The 18,685-nt window shown below is 38.2% G+C and overlaps 1 protein-coding gene across 1 annotated transcript in view; it reads left to right on the top strand.

The window, feature by feature from the left end:
• Window positions 1-18,685, top strand: part of LOC149225741 (chorismate synthase 2, chloroplastic-like) — a 90,553-nt gene that overhangs the window by 8,320 nt on the left and 63,548 nt on the right. Inside the window, exon 2 of the mRNA XM_089377302.1 lies at window positions 16,944-17,097. Coding sequence (XP_089233428.1) covers window positions 16,944-17,097 — 154 coding nt within the window. The remainder of the gene's footprint in view (window positions 1-16,943; window positions 17,098-18,685) is intronic.

Genomic DNA, 18,685 nt, shown 5'->3' on the forward strand with positions numbered 1-18,685 from the left:
ATCGAAGAGCACTTATTATTTATGCATCTAAGAGTATATCAATATACACTCTTGTCATTAATGTACGATCTTTGATCAATTATGTATCTACAAATTATATAAATATAATTTTTTGTCATTTAAAACTTTAATATTAAGTTCGATGGTGATGTACATACTCTACAAATATATCATTATGATGTATGGTTTGTTGAAAATTATAGCTTGGATAGGAACTTCACACATGTTCTATATGAACACCTTAGACGTTAGAAGTGTTTTGAGGTACTTTCGAAAAGTAATTCTATTTTGTAATTCACTTTAGTAAAAAGTGAAAGTTTTATATTTAACAGTTGAGTTTACAATTGTACTTAGACTAGGGTTAATCATCAAAATAGATTCTCCGCTAAAACTATAAAGACGGCAGAGTTTTTCTCACACTCGAGTAGCTGAGAGAGGGAGAGACAGTGGGCAGCAAGGAAAGTCGTTTCTAGCAGCGCATAGTCTTGTATGAGCATTTGTATAGTTGTATGAACAATACAATATGGATCCATACAATAGCGTTGTACAATAGTCATACATCCCATACATCAATGTCATACAACAGAGAATTGTGGTTGTTGTTTTCTTCAGCAGTTGTACCTCAGAAATAGCTTGTAAAAGCTCAAGTTTGGTGTGATTTTTGATAATTGTGCAATGTCTTTTTTTGGGGCAACTTGTGGAGGTTTCCTTGTATGTTTTGCGAAGGAAAGAAAAGCTGATTTGAAGGAGTAAGTACTTGCGTATGTGCGTGAAATTAATTTTAATGCTTCCTAATATATGTGGATATCGGTGGCCTCCCACCTCTTCCATTGATTTGATGGTTCTGCATCTTCTTGATAGTTTTTTCTATGGTTTTCTAAGTCCTAAACTTCTAGGCTCATTTTGAGGTCCTAAACAATGCTTTTAGGCCATTTGGGGTGCCAAAGGTTGCCATGGCATACTTTGGCCCCAACCAAAAGTTGTAATCCTTGGATAATTCTTTATAATGAGCTACTGTGCGCCCCAAATGGAGATTGTATACGAAAGTTATGCCTTCAAGAAGTTGACATGCCAACTAACCACCGCAAGGCCCACAAACCTTTTGGTGCTTCATCTTCCAAGGTCATGGTTTTGGACCTTTAGAGTTCCTTTCTTTATGTTTTAAAACCATTCTTTTGAGGCTATCGTGTAATAGTTTTTGATAATGAGCATAGTCGTCATCTCTCTCTTTAAAGATAAGATACCACAATTAGAGTTAGTCTGTGTCCTACAATTTTTTTGTTATTTTATTTATCAATAAAGCTGGGTTTTCACTATATTATTGTGCTCTTTGTTGTATTTCTTTGTGTATTCCATTTCTTTTCCTGCCTTTCATTTCATTCCTTATACAACCCAAATCAGTAGTACCAAAGCAATCTGCTCCTTGTTGTTTCTCAATGCATGTCCTTGATAAGGAGGCGGTACAAAAATTTGAGTCTTGAGCTAGTTTTACTTGGGAATGATCACTCTTTCTACCCCGAGTAACCTCCCATGGAGGAAAAAAATAGAGATGATAAAGTAGGAGATCCTATTAAGTTGTTGCTCGAAGAAGCACTCACATGATAGAGGAACGAGATGATGGACAATTTCGCCTGGATCCTTCAACGATTGTCAACAATAGTCGACACACCTTCAACAAGCGACAATTTATGAGGTGTGACACCCTTCAAGGTACAAGTTAACTTTGAAGGCTAAATAGATGTAGATGCTTTGGAAAAATGGTTAAATTTGTTAGAGGGCTATTACTCTATCTGAAATTTTTCTGATAATGAAAAGATCACCTTCGTGCTCTTGAAAGCCCTTCCTTATGGCAAAGATTGGTGGGAAGGTTACTGGGAGAGACAACAATATTGAAGGTAGGACCCACTTCAAGAACCTTTGTTGATGCCCTCAAGGAGGAATTCTACCTTGTAGGGAAATACAATGACCATTACATGGGATGGACAACTTTGTGACAGGAGAGACACTAGATAGTGCTCGAGTAAAACAATATTTTCCATATCTTGAGCAACACCTGGTTTTGAAGTACCATAATGGTCTACATAGGTACATCCAATGAATTCTTGGACATCTCCTCATTGGGAGTTGTTTATTGATATACTGTCAAAATTGAGCAAAAAATTGAGAGGAATAAGTGGTAGTTCAGGTTTGCAAATCTGTCACAATAGAAGCTTTGAAAAGGTGGCTCTAACCAATGTTTTAAAACTCCGATTCCGACTCCGACTCGGTATCGACTCGGTCGACTCGATTTCATTGACTTGGTCGTTGTAAAAAATACATTAAATAATTTTTTATTATTATAAAAGAACATAATTTTAAAGATTTTCATTCATGTTTCCAAACACACAGCATTAGAATATAGATAGAAGACAACATATGATCAAAGTAGGCTCATGAATATATCCATTATATCAAAATGGCACACAGTGCACTGTCCAATACATACATGATGATGATATAGAGATCAAAACAAAAACACATAATCAAGGAGGCTAGAAATGGCCTCTACAACAAAAGTAAATTGTGACCAGTACTACTGGCTATTGCTAGAGGAGCCAAGATTATCTGGATCAACCTCTGGATCAGAGTCAGACAGGGGGCCCCATGGCTCCTCCTCATCATCGTCTCCAACTGCAACTGTAGAAGTGGTAGCACTAGCAGGTTGTGCAACAACTACAAGCTGAGATAGACGAGATATGCACTTCTGTCATGGCTGAGCAGAGGAAGCGCCTGCAACTGGAGGACTTGCTGGCTTTGAGGCTGAGGCTGGTACAAGTGGATTAGGATCTGCATTCAACTGAACATTATGTTCGAGTGATGCTATTGTCTGTAAATCATAATCAATATCCTCATCAGAAGCAAACACTGCTGGATGACTCTCCACTACCCAATCTGATGTTGGATCAATGTCTTCCAACACAATGGGATCTGAACCAGGGCTTTTGTTCAGCAAATGGTTGCGTCTGAGCCGGAGGTTGTATTGGACATAGACTAGATCATTTAACCGTTTTTGATCCAAACGGTTTCTCTTTTTCATGTGAATCCTCTCAAAGACAGACCAATTGCGCTCACACCTAGTAGCACTGCAAGTTTGACTCAAAATACGAATTGCAAACTTCTGCAATTCAGGACAATGGCTACCAAAATCCTCCCACCATTGTGCTGCAAAAAACATAGTAGTGTAATGAGTTAGCTCAGCAAAATTACAAATTATATCCAACTTTCAAATTATAAACGATTTAACAAAATAAGTATTAAGAATTTGAAAATTGAAATTTTTGTTTACCTGGCTCATCTGCTTCCCTTGCAATCTTTGCTAGGTTCTTCCCAAAGGTACCTGAGGCATTGCTGAAGGTTGTGGCTTGTCGGTGTATCTCCAGCTGATGACACTCCAATGGGATCATGCGATCAATGCAGTCAATTAATCCATCTCTAACCTCCCCCTTCAAAGCTCCTGTCTCCTTAGCTTTATAATGATACCGTGAGTTCAAAAAATACCCAGCTGCATGTATAGGGGGATGGAGTTGATTGTTCCATCTTTCATCAACGATTGCCCAAATGGGCCCATACTTAGCCACTTTATCCTTGCATGCCCTCTTTATTTGCTCATAAATGAAGCCCATAGCCTCATAAATGAAGCCCATAGCCAATCTTTCCCCATCCACCAATCGCAACACCTTAACCAGTGGCTTAGCAAGCTTCACAATCTCTGCTGCCTTTCTCCAAAATATTTCTTCATTAACTTTCTTTTTCAATTCTTTGCCTTCCTGTTTGTGAGACCACTGGCTTTGATTCCATTCTTCACTGGAAAATATCTTTTGTAAGTTTCTATGTTGTGAAAGCATAGATTGCAATGTCAAAAAATGAATAGCAAATCTAGTAATGACAGGCCTAATAATATCCTTGCCCCCTGTGTGTTTCCTCATCAGGCTCAAAATCCATGAATGGTTGTAGATAAATTTTGTTATGCTTTTGGCATGATTTACAGTGTTTTTGACCCAATCTAATTTGCCAATATCCTCAAGCATGAGGTCTATGCAATGTGCAGCACATGGGGTCCAAAAGATGGTTCTGTGTTTTTCCTCTAACAATTTACCAGCAAGAACATAGTTAGAGGCATTATCTGTGATGACTTGAACAACATTAGCCACCCCCACCTCCTCAACAACCTCATCCAATAGCTGAAACAACAATTGTCCATCTTTTACCTTATCAGATGCATCAACTGATTTTAGAAACATGGTTCCTTGTGGGCAGAAGATAAGAAAGTTTATGATGGTACGGTTTCTTTGATTAGTCCATCCATCTAACATGATGGTACATCCTGTTCTTGCCCATGAGTTTTTGAAATCTTTCAAATACTCATTAATGGAGGCAATTTCCTTCTGCAAACGATACCCCCTTATCTCATGCATAGTAGGGCCTTTGAATCCTTTTCCAACAGCATGTATGGCATCAAACATAGGCTCATAATATGGTGAACGAGAAGCATTGAAGGGGATATCAACATCATACCACCATCTACATATGTAATCACAAGCAACGTCCCTCAATTCTTTCTTCCAATGGTCATCTAAAGTGGGCTGCAAAGTTCTACTAGCTTGAGGACCATGTGCATCTGATGGAGAGGAGTGTGTGACAGTGAAATAACTTTTGATATTCATATCACCCTTCTTTTTCATTTTACCCTTACCCTTTTCTTGAATAGACTCCAAAGAGGGAGGAACATATCGGAAGAGGTTGGATGCATCAGTACAAGGGATAGAGGAAGAACCCTCAAAATCAAAATGGGGGTTGGTAGCCAACATTTTTTGTATATTCCTCTTTTCCTCCCAATTTCAGCCTCTAATTCTTTTGCCTAGCCTTTTCTTCTTTAAACTTCTCAGAGTTGGCTAACAATTCCTTCCTAATCTCCCCAATTTCATCTGATTCACATGGAGTAATTTGGTCTCTAATCCCCGCAAGTGTTGTTTCAGCCTATTAATGCCCCTAGGACCTTCCTTAATTTTTCTATGGCAAAATTTGCAATGCATTTGACTATAAACCATTTCAACGTATGCGCAAGCGTCATCTCTCACTCTAGGTGCCATTTTTTGACTTGGAAATGAAAGCAAAAAATCTGAAAATGAAAACAAAAATATAACATTACTTCAATGTTCATTTCTTTCACAAAAAACACTCTTTTCAATTTCCAGATTTGCACATAAAAATTAATAGGCAAAAATAGATTTTTACAAGTGAAAAAAATACCTCCAGGCACAAACTGCCTCCTTAAGGTTGCTCCAAGCCTTTAAAAAACCAACTCCTCAATGCTGCTCCAAATGGATGCCCAAGAAGCTCCTCATTCCTGCTACAGTGCTTGCCCAAGACTCCTCACTGCTGCTCCAAAAACAAACTCCACAACTCCTCACAAACTCTCACTCAAATGCAATGAGATGGCTGTGAGAAAATGAGAGGGGTTGGGTGGGTTTTATAGGGTTTAGGAGAGGGGAATGGACCCCAAATAAACTATAGGCAAATTACAATCCTATTTGGGGTACCCAAAAAGCAAAAAAAATAAAATGAAAAATCGTTGTTTATGAGGTTACGGGCTGCTGTCATCCAAACCGGCTGAGTAGGCTCGGACTCGGTCGAGCCAACCGGGTTATTACCGAGCCGACTGCGTTGTTAGACAACTCGGCCGGCTCGGTAATAACCCGACCAGCCGAACCGGTTCATTGGCCGTTATGACTTGGTGAGGCCTTGAATCGGACCAACAACTCGACCGAGTTGGTTCTGAGCCGGCCGAATCTTAAAACACTGGCTCTAACTTGTAGAACAAGGGATAGAGCAAGCAGAGCCAACCTCAAGATAACCAATCCATGCCACAAGCAAAGAAGGGTAATGGGAATACAAAGGACACTGGAAAGTGGTGTGAGTTTTACAAAAGCCCTTGGCACAACACTAATGAATGTCGCTGTTGCTCGAAACAACCATTGTTGTTTGAGCTTAAAGAGAAAGAAACAAACTCTAGCTTTGATTTTGATTCAGAGTAGTATAAAGGAAAGTGGATCATCGATGCAGAACCCAATGCTTCCATCATAACGTTAAAGATCCAACTAGAAGAGTTAGAGGAATTGAGGGGGGCACCTCTTCCATTCATAGATGTGGGTGAAAGAGACACCACCACATTTTATTGTTGATAGCAAGAGCCAAAAGAACCTGATCTCAATGAAGGTCATTAAGAGATTAAAGCTATCAACAATGCCACAACCCCAACCATTCACCATTGGTTGGTTGAGCAAGGGATGAGACATCCATGTCAACTAGCAATGTTGCCTGTCCTGTGGAATCAAGCTCTTAAAAGATGAAGCATTGTGTGATGTTGCCCCACTCGAAGTTTGTGATGTTCTTTTAGGAAAACCATATATGTGGAAATGTCATGTTATTTATGAGTCACGTCCCCATCGTGTCATTGTTACTTTAGGTCATCTCTATAGGGTATTAGAGGTAGTTCCAACTACTGCAATTTCATTGATCCTAGCGAAACAATGTCGAAAGGTAATCTCTTAGATTGCAAAGTTTGTCGTCTTCATGGTTTGGCCAAAAGGTGAAAGGTAGGTCATTGTGACCACTATAGCCTCAACATGGGGCCTCTCAACACAATAGAAGCAGGGGGATGAGATTATAGAGGCATACAAAGTTATCTTCGCTTCACCTGTGGGGGTGCTTCGACATTGCTAGGTTAGACATTCTTGGTGCTCCTTTACCTAATGGTCTAATATATAGATTCTCTCTTCTAAAGAGTGAGGAAATAAAATGTTAGATTCATGAACTCATCCAAAAGGGCCACATGTAATTGAGCTTCTTGCCTTGTGGGAGTCCCAATTGTGTTGTTGCAGAAGAAGGATTGGACATAGAGACTTTGTATTGATTATAAAGCCTTGAACAAAATCATTGCCAAGAATAGATACCTGATCCCTTAGATTAATGATCTTCTTGATTAGCTTAAGGGTGCCAAGTTTGTCCGTAAGATTGATTTGAAGTTGGGCTACCACCGAGTTCCAATTAAACAAACTAATTTATGAAAGACAACCTTTAATCTAAAGAAGGCCTTTTTGAGTGGTTGGTCGTGCCTTTTGGCTTGATTGATGCTTCAACAATATTCATAAGGATGATGGATGATATTTTGTGATCGTTCAAAAATCTTTTGTGGTTGTAAATTTGGATGACATCCTTATTTTTAGCATAGCCCGAGTGGAACATTTGTGACACATTCAGCAGGTCTTGGGCACCTTGAAACAACACAAGTTGTTTGCCAATTTGGAGAAATGCTCATTTGGCATTTAGAGAATTTAATATTTGGGATACATCGTGGATGAACATGGGGTGCATGTGGACCTAACCAAGATGCAAGTCATTTGGGATTTGCCAGCAATGCTGCAAAAGTCTTGATAAATTGCAATAGAATTGTTGCTTGCGAGTTTTTCGGAGCACTGATTTTATTGGTGATTTTTTTGATTTGAAAAACTCCCTATTTTATCATAAAATTCATGATTTTTTCTCGTGTCGATGGAAAAAATCATGGGTTGCTGCCAAGGCAAGTTAAATTAGATTTTGATGTTTTTTTTGGGGGTCATTTTGTATGCCCAGTGACACCACCTAGCATAGTCATTAGTAGAGGACATTAGAGGCTACCTCCTATTTCTTCTTCTAGAGGACGTCAAAGTCCAATTCTAGCCCTAGGGCCTTCTTCCTCTAGAGGAAATGCCATTATCTTTTCCCATAAAAGGGGTAGAAAACTCGCTAGTTTATGTACCTAATCTGATTGTAGATGACTCACGATGATGAGATACATTTATTATATTTCTTGTTGATATTTTGACTCTTAAGGATGAGTCAGGATTTGGGATTTAGGACACGATTCCTTGTTGATATGTGATGTAGCACTAGACATCTTATACATGTTACATATTAGTTTTCTTTTCATATTTATGTGGTAATGCATTTATCTAATGTTGTGGTTACTTTAGATGCTTAAAAAATTGAAAAAATTTGAATATTTGTATGTATATATATATATATATATATTTTTTTTTTTACTTTTGTCGATTTTTACTGATTTTTTCTCGACTTTATTTATTTATTATTTATATCTATATATATATATATATATATATATTTTTTTTTTTTTCGTTTTCGTTTTCGTTTTTTGGACCCTTGCTGATTTATTCCTGATGTCAATTTTTTCAACATTATTTGCTATCCTCGACGTCTCTGACAAAGATTCACAACTTCTTGGGCCTTGCTAACTTCTACTGAAGGTTCGTGTTGGGGTTTTGTCAAATTTCTTAGTTCTTAAGTCAAGTGACTAAGGGTGGAGCTAAAACAAATTTTGCCAAGTCTGAGTCACAATGAAAAGCATTTGAGGATTTGAAACATTGCCTTTGCTTTGCACCAATCCTATGCTATTGGTGCAGTCTTTACTTAGCAGGGACATTCAATGGTCTATTATAGTGAAACATTCTTTGATATGGTTTGTAGGTACACAACCTATGACAAGGAGATGTAACCCATCCTGCAAGCATGCTGACAATGGACGCATTATATTTTGGGGAAGGAGACAATCATCCACACTAATCATAGGCCATTGTAATTCATGCAAACGCAAGCAAAGTTATAGAATGATCGCCATAAAAGTTGGTCCACATACCAACAATTCCACTTGAAGGGAAACACCAAGTATGTTGTACACTACCTCATTTGGTTGTTGATTGTGGTGCTAATCACAATTCTTAACTCAAAGGCATGGGACCTTCAAGTGGCCACAATCATGCAACGATACTGACTTCGTTGCTACATATTGGATGTTGATTGCAGACAAACGAGTTCCATACTTCCACCTCTATGGTGCTCTCTTGTGCTACATGGGTCACCTTTGTGTTCCTTCAAGTGAGCATGCCAAGCTGATTTGGGAGGTACATTGCAGTCGGGTGGTAGGACACTTTAGTGTGGAGAAGATAGTAGTTGCACTTCAGAAGTATTTCTATTGGCCAAAGCTTGGGCAAGACGTCATTCGATATATCAGACCGTGCACTACCTATGCCATTGCTAAACTAGCCATCACGAAGATGTGGTTGTACACTCCTCTAACTACCCTAGGCAAGTCATGGGAGTCAGTCTCCATGGATTACATGTTAGTTTTTCCCTCCACCAAGCATGGTAATGATTGTGTGCTTGTGGTTGTTGATTGATTCTCTAAGATGGCCATTTTAGCACCATGCAAATAGAGTATCATAGTCGAAGCTATTGTTAATCTCTTCTTTGAGCATGTTTGGGTTCATTTTGGGCTACTTGGACCATTATTTTAAATAGGAACAATAGATTCCTCAGTACCTTTGGTGTAACCTTCTGTCTCCAATGGATACCAAGTTGACCAAATTGTTTTGTAATATCCCAAACGAGATATTTTGCAGAAATCTGGCTAAACCAAAATTGCTTCATAAAATTTTCCATCATTTTAACAGAACATTGCCATGTAAAAATGTAACCAATAGCATGCGGCAAAATAACAACAAAAAGAACAAGAACAATCTCAGCTTTGATTATAATAGAAATTGGGGTTTACATGCTGGTACACAAAATAGCTGAGATGAGAAACTAGCCTCAAGAATTTGCTCCAATGCTATGCTGGCCCTCCAATCAAAACTGAACTACATTGCTGAGCTCTCTTGTGAATTCTGGATGAATTCACCAAGGGGAGATGGGAACTTGCCCAATCTCACTGAATCACTCGAGGGTTTCTGTCCCGGGGCCACCAATGGAGTAGAGAACTGGGTTCTCAACCTCTCATACAAGAAGAAATATCAAATCCAAGATATCCTGCAACGGTCTCCTCCTCCTCTTTTATAGATCTGATGGATCCCTCTCGAACCTCCAATTTTATTATTATTTTAATCATGGTGCACCTTTCCCTCTTTTAATTAAAATATATATATATTTTTTTAATGTGGAAAAGGGTAAATTGGCCACCATGTCTTCTCAGGTCACTGAAACTCACTTCTAAGCATCCCATCTTGTAGATCTTCTCGTTCCGGTTCCAACGAGCTATTACACTAAGGTGTTCTGTCAAGTATTCCTCTTGGAATGCCACCTTAAGTGTAACTAATTGAGTCAGACCCAATAATAACTTTGTTTTTTGAAAGTTGTCGGAATGTATTGGAACGAAAGGCAAACTGTGTGGATGATGGAATATACCAAGCGAATGCCATCGGACCTCATAGAAACTCGTCAAAACCCCTCCAAAAGTCCCTCAGTCTGCTGATGACACCAACTTGCACCTGTGACCTGTCTGCTCCCAACTCTGAAAGTCCATCCTAACCATGTCATAAAGAACACCAGAAAAAGGAACATCATAGATTGCCTTTCACCCCCAAATAGATAGACAAACAAAAGTGGTCAAGCAAATGATTGTGCATATCTTGCAGTACAACTACAAGCATCTATGTACATGGGATGAAAGCCTTCCATATGTTCAATGTAGTTATAACAACCCTCCATGGCTCCATTGGCCACAATCCTTTTTGTGTGTGCTTGGGGTTCCAACCATTGGCCCCCATTGATCTAGCTCTGGCCTTTGCATCTTCATCAGCAGAGCCCTCCCATGCTCAGGCCGAGGCAGATAGAGCAACCAAATTTGTTAAATGGATTCAACACCTCGAACAATAGGCTCATGATATCGTTCAGAAAGCCAATGCCAAATACAAGCAATATGATGACCAATATTAGGATTTAGACAAGCTTCAGGTTGGTGATAAGGTGTGGTTGCATCTTCAAAACGAGTGCTTCATAGGCCCCCATAGGATGCTCGATGCACTCTAAAATAGGGCTTTACACAATCACATGAATTGAGTATTCCCCTTTTGCTTGGCTTGCTCCCATTATTAATGAGGATCATTAAAACATCAATGATTTAGTACATATATAACTTCAAGCATCTAGTGGTTATAACTTATAACATTGCCATCAAATGATCAATCATCAACCACAACATCAACATTCAAGTTTTTGCATATAGACTTTGTCATCAATACATTGTAATGGATAACTTTAACCATGAAATGAAAAAGAGCATCTTACTCATTACGGAAGAGTGGTAGGATGCGGTCAATTATTCAAAGATGGGTTTAAGGATCAAAGTTCAAAGTTCAAACTTGAACTGTCATATGATAATTACAAAATAGGCCATAATAAAGACAAAGTACTAAGTTCTAGATATTGCTTCTAAACATAAAAAAGACAACTAGATCTAGTATCTACTAAAGCTTTCCTCTTGCAACTTCTAGTTTCTTTTCTCGTGATCTATGAACAAGGGGAGTAGCACTAGGTGGAAGAGTTTGTGGAACACGACGAACAGCTACATGACCCCCATGCAATTCTAGATGTTGTGACGCTAGAGGCAAAGCTCCTGCATCTAGAAACTTGCTAGTGGATGAGGTTGGCATTTTAGCTCCATGAATGTGATCACCATCATGATCATCCAAAAATTTACCCTCCAAGCGCACTAAAACTACGACTCTATCCTTTGAATTAGCCTCCTTTGGATTGCTATCCATAGATGTTCCATCATTCTTCACCACCTCACAATATTGGGACAAAATCCTCAAGTTATAGTACACATAAGCCAAGCCTTTTGCTTGGTCTACATTTAGACTGTTTCTCTTCACATTGCTTGATTCTACCCATTTGCTCATACACCCTCCCCAATCACTAGCTGATATGTATTTGCAAATAGAATCATATTATACACGGGCTTAAGTAATTGCTAAACATACCTAACCTATGCCCAAAACTAGCCATCAAACATGGTGTCCTCTACCTCTTGAAATTCTTGTCTATCAGGCGTGGATGCATGCTTGTCTTTCAAACAATGCCATGAATCACTTGAGACCATACCTAACAATTTCCTCTCTTACCTTCAAAAGGTGCTTGAACATGAGGTAATAATTGGCAAATCTGGTCTTTGCATTTGCAAACTTTACTAGCTCCAACTTAGTGTGATTGTAAAAAGTGTTGCGAGACATGCTATGATTGGTAATAATTTTTATTATTTTTTTCCCTCTCTTGTACAGTGCATCAATCCATTTATAATCATGCTCCATCTTAATAAAATCTTGCATCAAGAGACTCAATGCATGAACCAAACACCTTAACCAAAATATGTTAGCGTACATCTCCTCAACGATTGCTCTCGTTGCCTTACAATTGGTAATGTATCAATGATGACTTGAATGACATTGTACGACCCATTCTCTTGAAAGATCATACTATTAGTAGACACACCAAGAATACTTATGAAGGGCATGCCTTTAAGATTTGTCCAATTATCATATACAATTGATATGCCATATTTGGTCCAATAGTTTGTAGATTGTCCTAGAGCAATATGGATTTTGGCTCTTTCCTTGTCAAGTCCCATGGCTTTGGCTTTGTCATATTGGAGGCTCCTTCATCCTTTGGGGGAATCATTGATGGCTTGTATCATTCCCTGCTAATAGGGTGAATGAAGAACATTCAATGGTAGCCACATGCATTAAAAAACTTGAAATTTTTTGCATGTACGCCGTTTGTACAAACTTGGTCAAGGAATTTGTTCTATGCCCTAAATGCATAGGTGGTAATCCACTAACATAGAGGGATGAGGATCAATCATCGAATATTCTATGTGGGCTTGAGATCTCAGATTCAATCTTTGATTTTTTGGATTTGTTTTGTGTAGCCTTCTCTTCTTTCTTGTATTTGTTTTATATCTTTCATTGGCACATGCTTATTGGCTTTAACTCATGTAGTCTTACTTTCATCCAATGGCATAATCCCAACGGGATGCTTTCTCACACCTTTATAAGTTATATATATGAACCCGTGTATGTTTTGTGACAATGGGAGCATATAAATTTTGCGGTTCCAACCCCTTTTCGTCACTCAAGCTTTGTCACATACTTCAACAAGGGTGTTGGAAAGTCTATTTGGTTTTAGTCCATCATCACTCTTGGTGTCATGGTCGTCATCATCCCCTTCCATTTCTTCCTCCTCTTCACAGTATGTGCTGCTTGCTTCTAGTTCTTTTTCATCATCATTGGTATTAAACTCCACAACACCACCGTCACAATAAAAAATGAAATGAAAAGGATCAACCACATTCACATACCCATTTTGCTTGTTCAATCGTGAGAATAACTTGTTTACAATAGAATGATGGAGAAGGAGAAAGGGGAAAGAGTAGGAGAAGGGAACATTCAAGCATATAACATAGCAAATTTACTAGTTTATAACACATGGAAAAAAATAAAAAACAAACAAGAATGGAATTTAGAGCTTGCATCTTCATCTTTACAATGGTGGTTGAATGAAAATATGGCGGCCTTCAACCTCCCTTCGAAGCTCTCACAAATGATAGCCTTCAACCTCCCTTCCAAGTCTCACAAATTTGCGTCATAATAACTAGCAAGTAGCCTACTCAAAACCCTAGTAAAGATGAGTGAAAAATGTGAAATGAGGAATAAAATGAGAGCAAATGGAGTGAGTGAGTGTTTTAATCCATGAAGAAACCTTGGCCATGCCTACACCTACCTTTTGGATGCTTATCTTGGTTCCCACAAGAAAAAGATTGCTCAAGGAGCATTTTTTAAGTTCCTTATTGGGAATGATGAGTTTTTTGAGAGGGAGCTTGCTCCCAAAAATCACTCCTAGAAGGGAGACTTCAGCAAGTGCGATTCCAAGGGTGCTTCCTTTGGGAGTGTGCTTCGGGAACAAAGTGTTGTGGGGGGCATCACTCTCTTGTAGCTTAACCAAGGGTGCACCACCATCACATGAAATAATGTATAAATTATGTGTGATGTAGTCGTTGGAGGCTAGATCTCATGGAAATATGTGCCAAATAGAGGAGCGCTCAACTAAAGATAATAGTTAACAATCTGAACAACCAATCCACATGTAAAGTGTGCTCACATAAGCAAAGGCATACATGCCAAGAAGGGAGATTGATCGTCCATAAAAGCATAAGAGTGTATTAGCAAACTGTGCAAGAAAGGTGCCACATCTTACATTAGAGGATCAAGGGTATCATAAGAAGATGTGACCTAGCACAAAGTGAATGAGCAGTAGTATGTCCTCATATTACATCTGTAAACCATGTGCTGTAGTGTGAACCCAAGTGCCAATACCCTCAATGAGTCCTCAAGTCAAATATGCCAAGGTGGAGCCCTTGAATAATGTGCATTGTATCATCCCATGCCTTCAAATATGTGAAAGGATGTGAAGAAAGGAAACACTCTACTTCATCACATGAACAACTACTTAAATGATCCCACACTAACACCTATCTGTCAATATCACATAGGGAATTCCCTTACAAAGAAACATTGTGTTATATGTTGAAATGTGTAACTACTTTTGGTCTTCATAAGTATATAGTAAAAGGAAAGAAAAATTTATTATTGCTATTTTGTAGCATGGGTTTCATGCTCAAGGTCTTATTTAGAGGTCTAGCACCCATTGAGTGCTTCTAGGGTTTGTCCTAGGGTCAAGAAGTCAAAAGAGTTATTGTCATACGAAGAAGACCCCAACAAGCACATTATAACATGTAAAAAGAATTAATTTTCTTATTTAAAAGAGTCAAAATACCCTCAAAATACCCTCCAAGACCAAGTCGGCCTGGTAGCTAAGAAGTCGGCCTCATTAGGGCATGTCGTCCTCCTTGGAAGCCTATATATAGGAGGGAACTTGACCTCCTATGGACACTCACTCATCTTCTCATCATCTAAGCGAAGGAGAAGCAGAAGAAGGCTAGCGAAGAAGGAAGAAGGACAAAGGACGAAGGTTTGGGTTATTTCTTTCTCTCTCTCTCACACGTGCGAAGAAGGAAGGCTAGGGTTTCGATGCTGCAAGATCGAACTTGAAAAAATTGCAGGAAGAAGGTTGAAGGAAGGTCTATTAGGTCACCTACAAACCCTAGAAGAAGGAGAACACAAGCGAAGGTCAAAGGAAGCCTTGGAAGCCCTGAAATTGCTCACATGTGTGGAAGCAACAACTGTTGTAGGGGCCGAAAATTTCAGACCTGCAGTGGAGGCCGAAATTCTGTAGTTGGGGGTCAAAGTTGTGCAGCTGGAAGAGATTTGACTGGGTTTGACTTGGGCAAAGGAAGCACATCATCAAGAATTTTTGACTTGGTCTTGGAAGGGTATTGGTCTTGGCCTAGAGGTATTGGAATTCGTCATTTGAAAAATCTATAAGAAGAGAAGAGATTTGCGGGTTTTCCTCTCAAGTGGAAAGGTTTTGGCTTTGGCTTGCAACCTACATCCTGTGTTCTTGTGTATTGTTGATCTCCTTGTTTTTGGTAGCTGTTTGATGATAAGAACAACATAATAATAAGAGAAGAAGCTAATAATCAAGAAAATTAAAAATACATCACAAGCAGTTATCAAGTTTAAGAGAAATCATCTTAGTTGCAGCCCTTTAGATTTCTCAACATTATGAATGATTTATCACGATAGGCACCAAGAGGTTAGACAACCATAGCAATGAGTGCATGCGCAAGTGCTCAACTTAGATGACCATGAACCATGATAAACAAACCAGTTGTGAAGATTATTGTCATCATTTAACTAAGATATAGCAATAATAAACCAGTGGAAGAATCCCTTTTGGTGATGTGCTCCAGGGGTTAACAATAATATGTAAACAAGTGTGCAAAACAACACTCCTACTCAGGACACCTTAGAACCCACCTGAAAGGTGGTTGACAGAGACAAGGGAAGTGTGTGCACAAATCATAATACCAGTGTGTCAATCAAGTACTCCATTAGTACCACTCGCATACCTTTGACATTTGTGATGAAAATCACAAGTAAAACTAGGTTGTGATGAAAATCATGAATATAAGGCCACATACAATATGTGAGGGGTGACAGACACTATCAGTGACAAATACAATACAAAAAAAGTCAAATTATAAAGTTAAAATTTTTATATTTTAGCCATTAAAGTCTATTTGAAATCATATTATATTTTATACCTTTTACATCAACCAAGAGCAAAATATCTCATCTTGTGGAATATTCACTATGTGTATGTCGTGCATACTTATTTTCATGTTGAAAAGGTTAGTGAGACATAGAAAGTTCTATAAATTATTAAAATTTGTATCTATTTATGGCAAGTCTCTAACTTAATGAGGAGCAATTTAAATTTCCTGTTTCTTTTTTCAAATTGCAAGCAGGATTATTTATTTATTTTATATCTGGGTAAACCTCATGAGCACTTCTTTTGACTCTGAGGGTGGTATGTGTATTTAGTACTTATTTTCATGTTGAAAGGATTAGTGACACAGTTTTATAAGTCAATTCAGCTTTGAACCTATTATTGGAAAGTCTCTAACTTAATGAGAAGCAATTTAAGTTTCCTGTTTCTTTCTTCAAATTGCCAGCGGGATTATTTGTTTTTATTTTTATATCTGGGTAACATATTTTGGGGGAAACCTCCTGTGTATATCACCTTACTCAGAGGGTGGTACACAAGTTAAACCCTAGATTTTTTAGGGCACAAGGCCAGGACAACAACTCATGAATATATCATATATAGCTTATCAACACTGGCTTACTTAGAGCAAACATGTCACAAAATGGGATTTGAAGTTTGAACATGGGTGGGGAAGGTTAACAACTTTTTCTTGCAACCACTCGAGTTACACCCGCTTGTCTTTAGTTTGATTTTGTCTCCAATTCTTTCAACTTTATATCTATTGTTAGAATGTCTATAACTTAATGATTACCAATTTAAGTTTCATGTTTCCTTCTTTAAATTGCAAGCAGGATTACCCATAATGAATTTGTACTCATTTTGCTATGATTTTGTCTTTAAAATGGCAGAGATACGAGCTGGTACCGGAAATACATTTGGTACTTTATTTCGTGTTACAACTTTTGGAGAATCTCATGGTGGAGGTGTAGGATGTGTAATTGATGGATGCCCACCTCGAATTCCTCTGTCTGAAGCTGATATGCAAGTGGAACTCGACAGAAGGTTTGCTTTTCATCCTTGCAGGATTTTTCTTTTTAAGAAAAGAAAGAGAGTTCATTTTGACATCAGTTCTTGATATTTAGAACATGCTATCTTGCCAATTCTTCATGTAATTTTGCTATCAGGAGCTGTATAAATTTCACACAATATGCAAATTCTTTGGGCATTAGTTGACCAATTTATCTCTAATTTTAGGATCTAATGATGAGCTGAAGATGGGTGGATTCTTTCTTATTTTCATTATTAATTTCACGCTTGGCTTGGTTATTTTATAATGAGTATCTTTATCATATCATCCTGTTCTAATGTAAAGGTGCTGTTTGGAGATCTGTAGTTTGATTTGTAAGGAAATATAAAGAATTTTGAAATTTTAGGGCCTCATTAGCCACATTGTTTGGAGTGGGAGACAGAAGCAATACAGAAATACTGTTTGATAACTGTTTTCCTACCTTGCCATAGTTATGGAAAACTGAACAGCTATTCAGTACTGCATTATGGATTTTTCTGGAGCATATTCCTGTTCTTCAATGTTCTGAAACCTCTATCATAATCATTGCCTATTACATCGATTTAATGTTTTGGAGATCAAGGGTGTTAGTTGTTAAGGTGGAGATATCTCTCCAAAATACTGCTGATGGCATAAGCTTTGAAGACCTAATTTTAAAGTACCTGCAATCAGTTAAAGTCTTCTCAGTACGTATGTGAAGGTTATAACTTATGAATTATAATATACACATATAAGTATACATATCACAGGTTTTTAGGGACATGCCGCAAAACAAGTCCCTCAACATGCGTACTAGAGTGAGCATACTACTATCCAAAGTTAGAGGCATCCAAGATTGCAGGCATCCCTAGAGTATTCATGGTAATCATCTTCATGGGCTTATATGCGTGTCTACTTCTACAATGCCCAGACCAACCCTAGGAGGTCCAATCAACTCATCTCACTGTAAATATCATGCCATATGTAAGTGTGGCTGATGGCACATGGTTATGTATCAGAACACCAAGGCATTTGGATGCCTTTAGATGCAATGCAACCTTGCCTATTTTTACTAAGCTTTCATCCAGTGTTGCGAAAATCTCAGTTTAACTGGAGTTTTTCCCTGAAATGATTAAATCAGCGATTTTTTTTTTGTTGAAAAAATCGTGATCAGACCAAAAAAATCATATTTTTCGTATTTTTTTTTGTTTTTTTAATTTAATTTTGCTGTTTTTTGCCAATTTTTACGATTTTTTGTTTTGTTTTGTTTTGTTTTTAATTTCCGGACCCTCGCTGATCTAATCCCTATCGCAAATATCGCAACATTGCTTTCATCCCTTGGAGGCTTGGACTGGGTACTTTGGGGATTTCATGTTTTAACTGTTTACTGAACTCAAAGACTCAGGATTGAAGGACATGAACTAATATATGATGACAAACTTAAGATATTAAACCCACTTTAATGTATTCCTTTGCCATATTACCGGGATGTAAGAAATTTATTTCATTTACTTGGTGCCATCATTGTGAATTCTTGTGATCCGGGGCGTGGGATTTTTAGTCTATTTATGTGGTACTGCCATTTTCAGTCCTTAAAAATGGGTA

The sequence above is a fragment of the Pinus tabuliformis genome, chromosome J, assembly GCF_031772625.1.
Source record: "Pinus tabuliformis cultivar Carrire ecotype Pingquan chromosome J, CPIR1, whole genome shotgun sequence".
NCBI lineage: Eukaryota > Viridiplantae > Streptophyta > Pinopsida > Pinales > Pinaceae > Pinus > Pinus tabuliformis.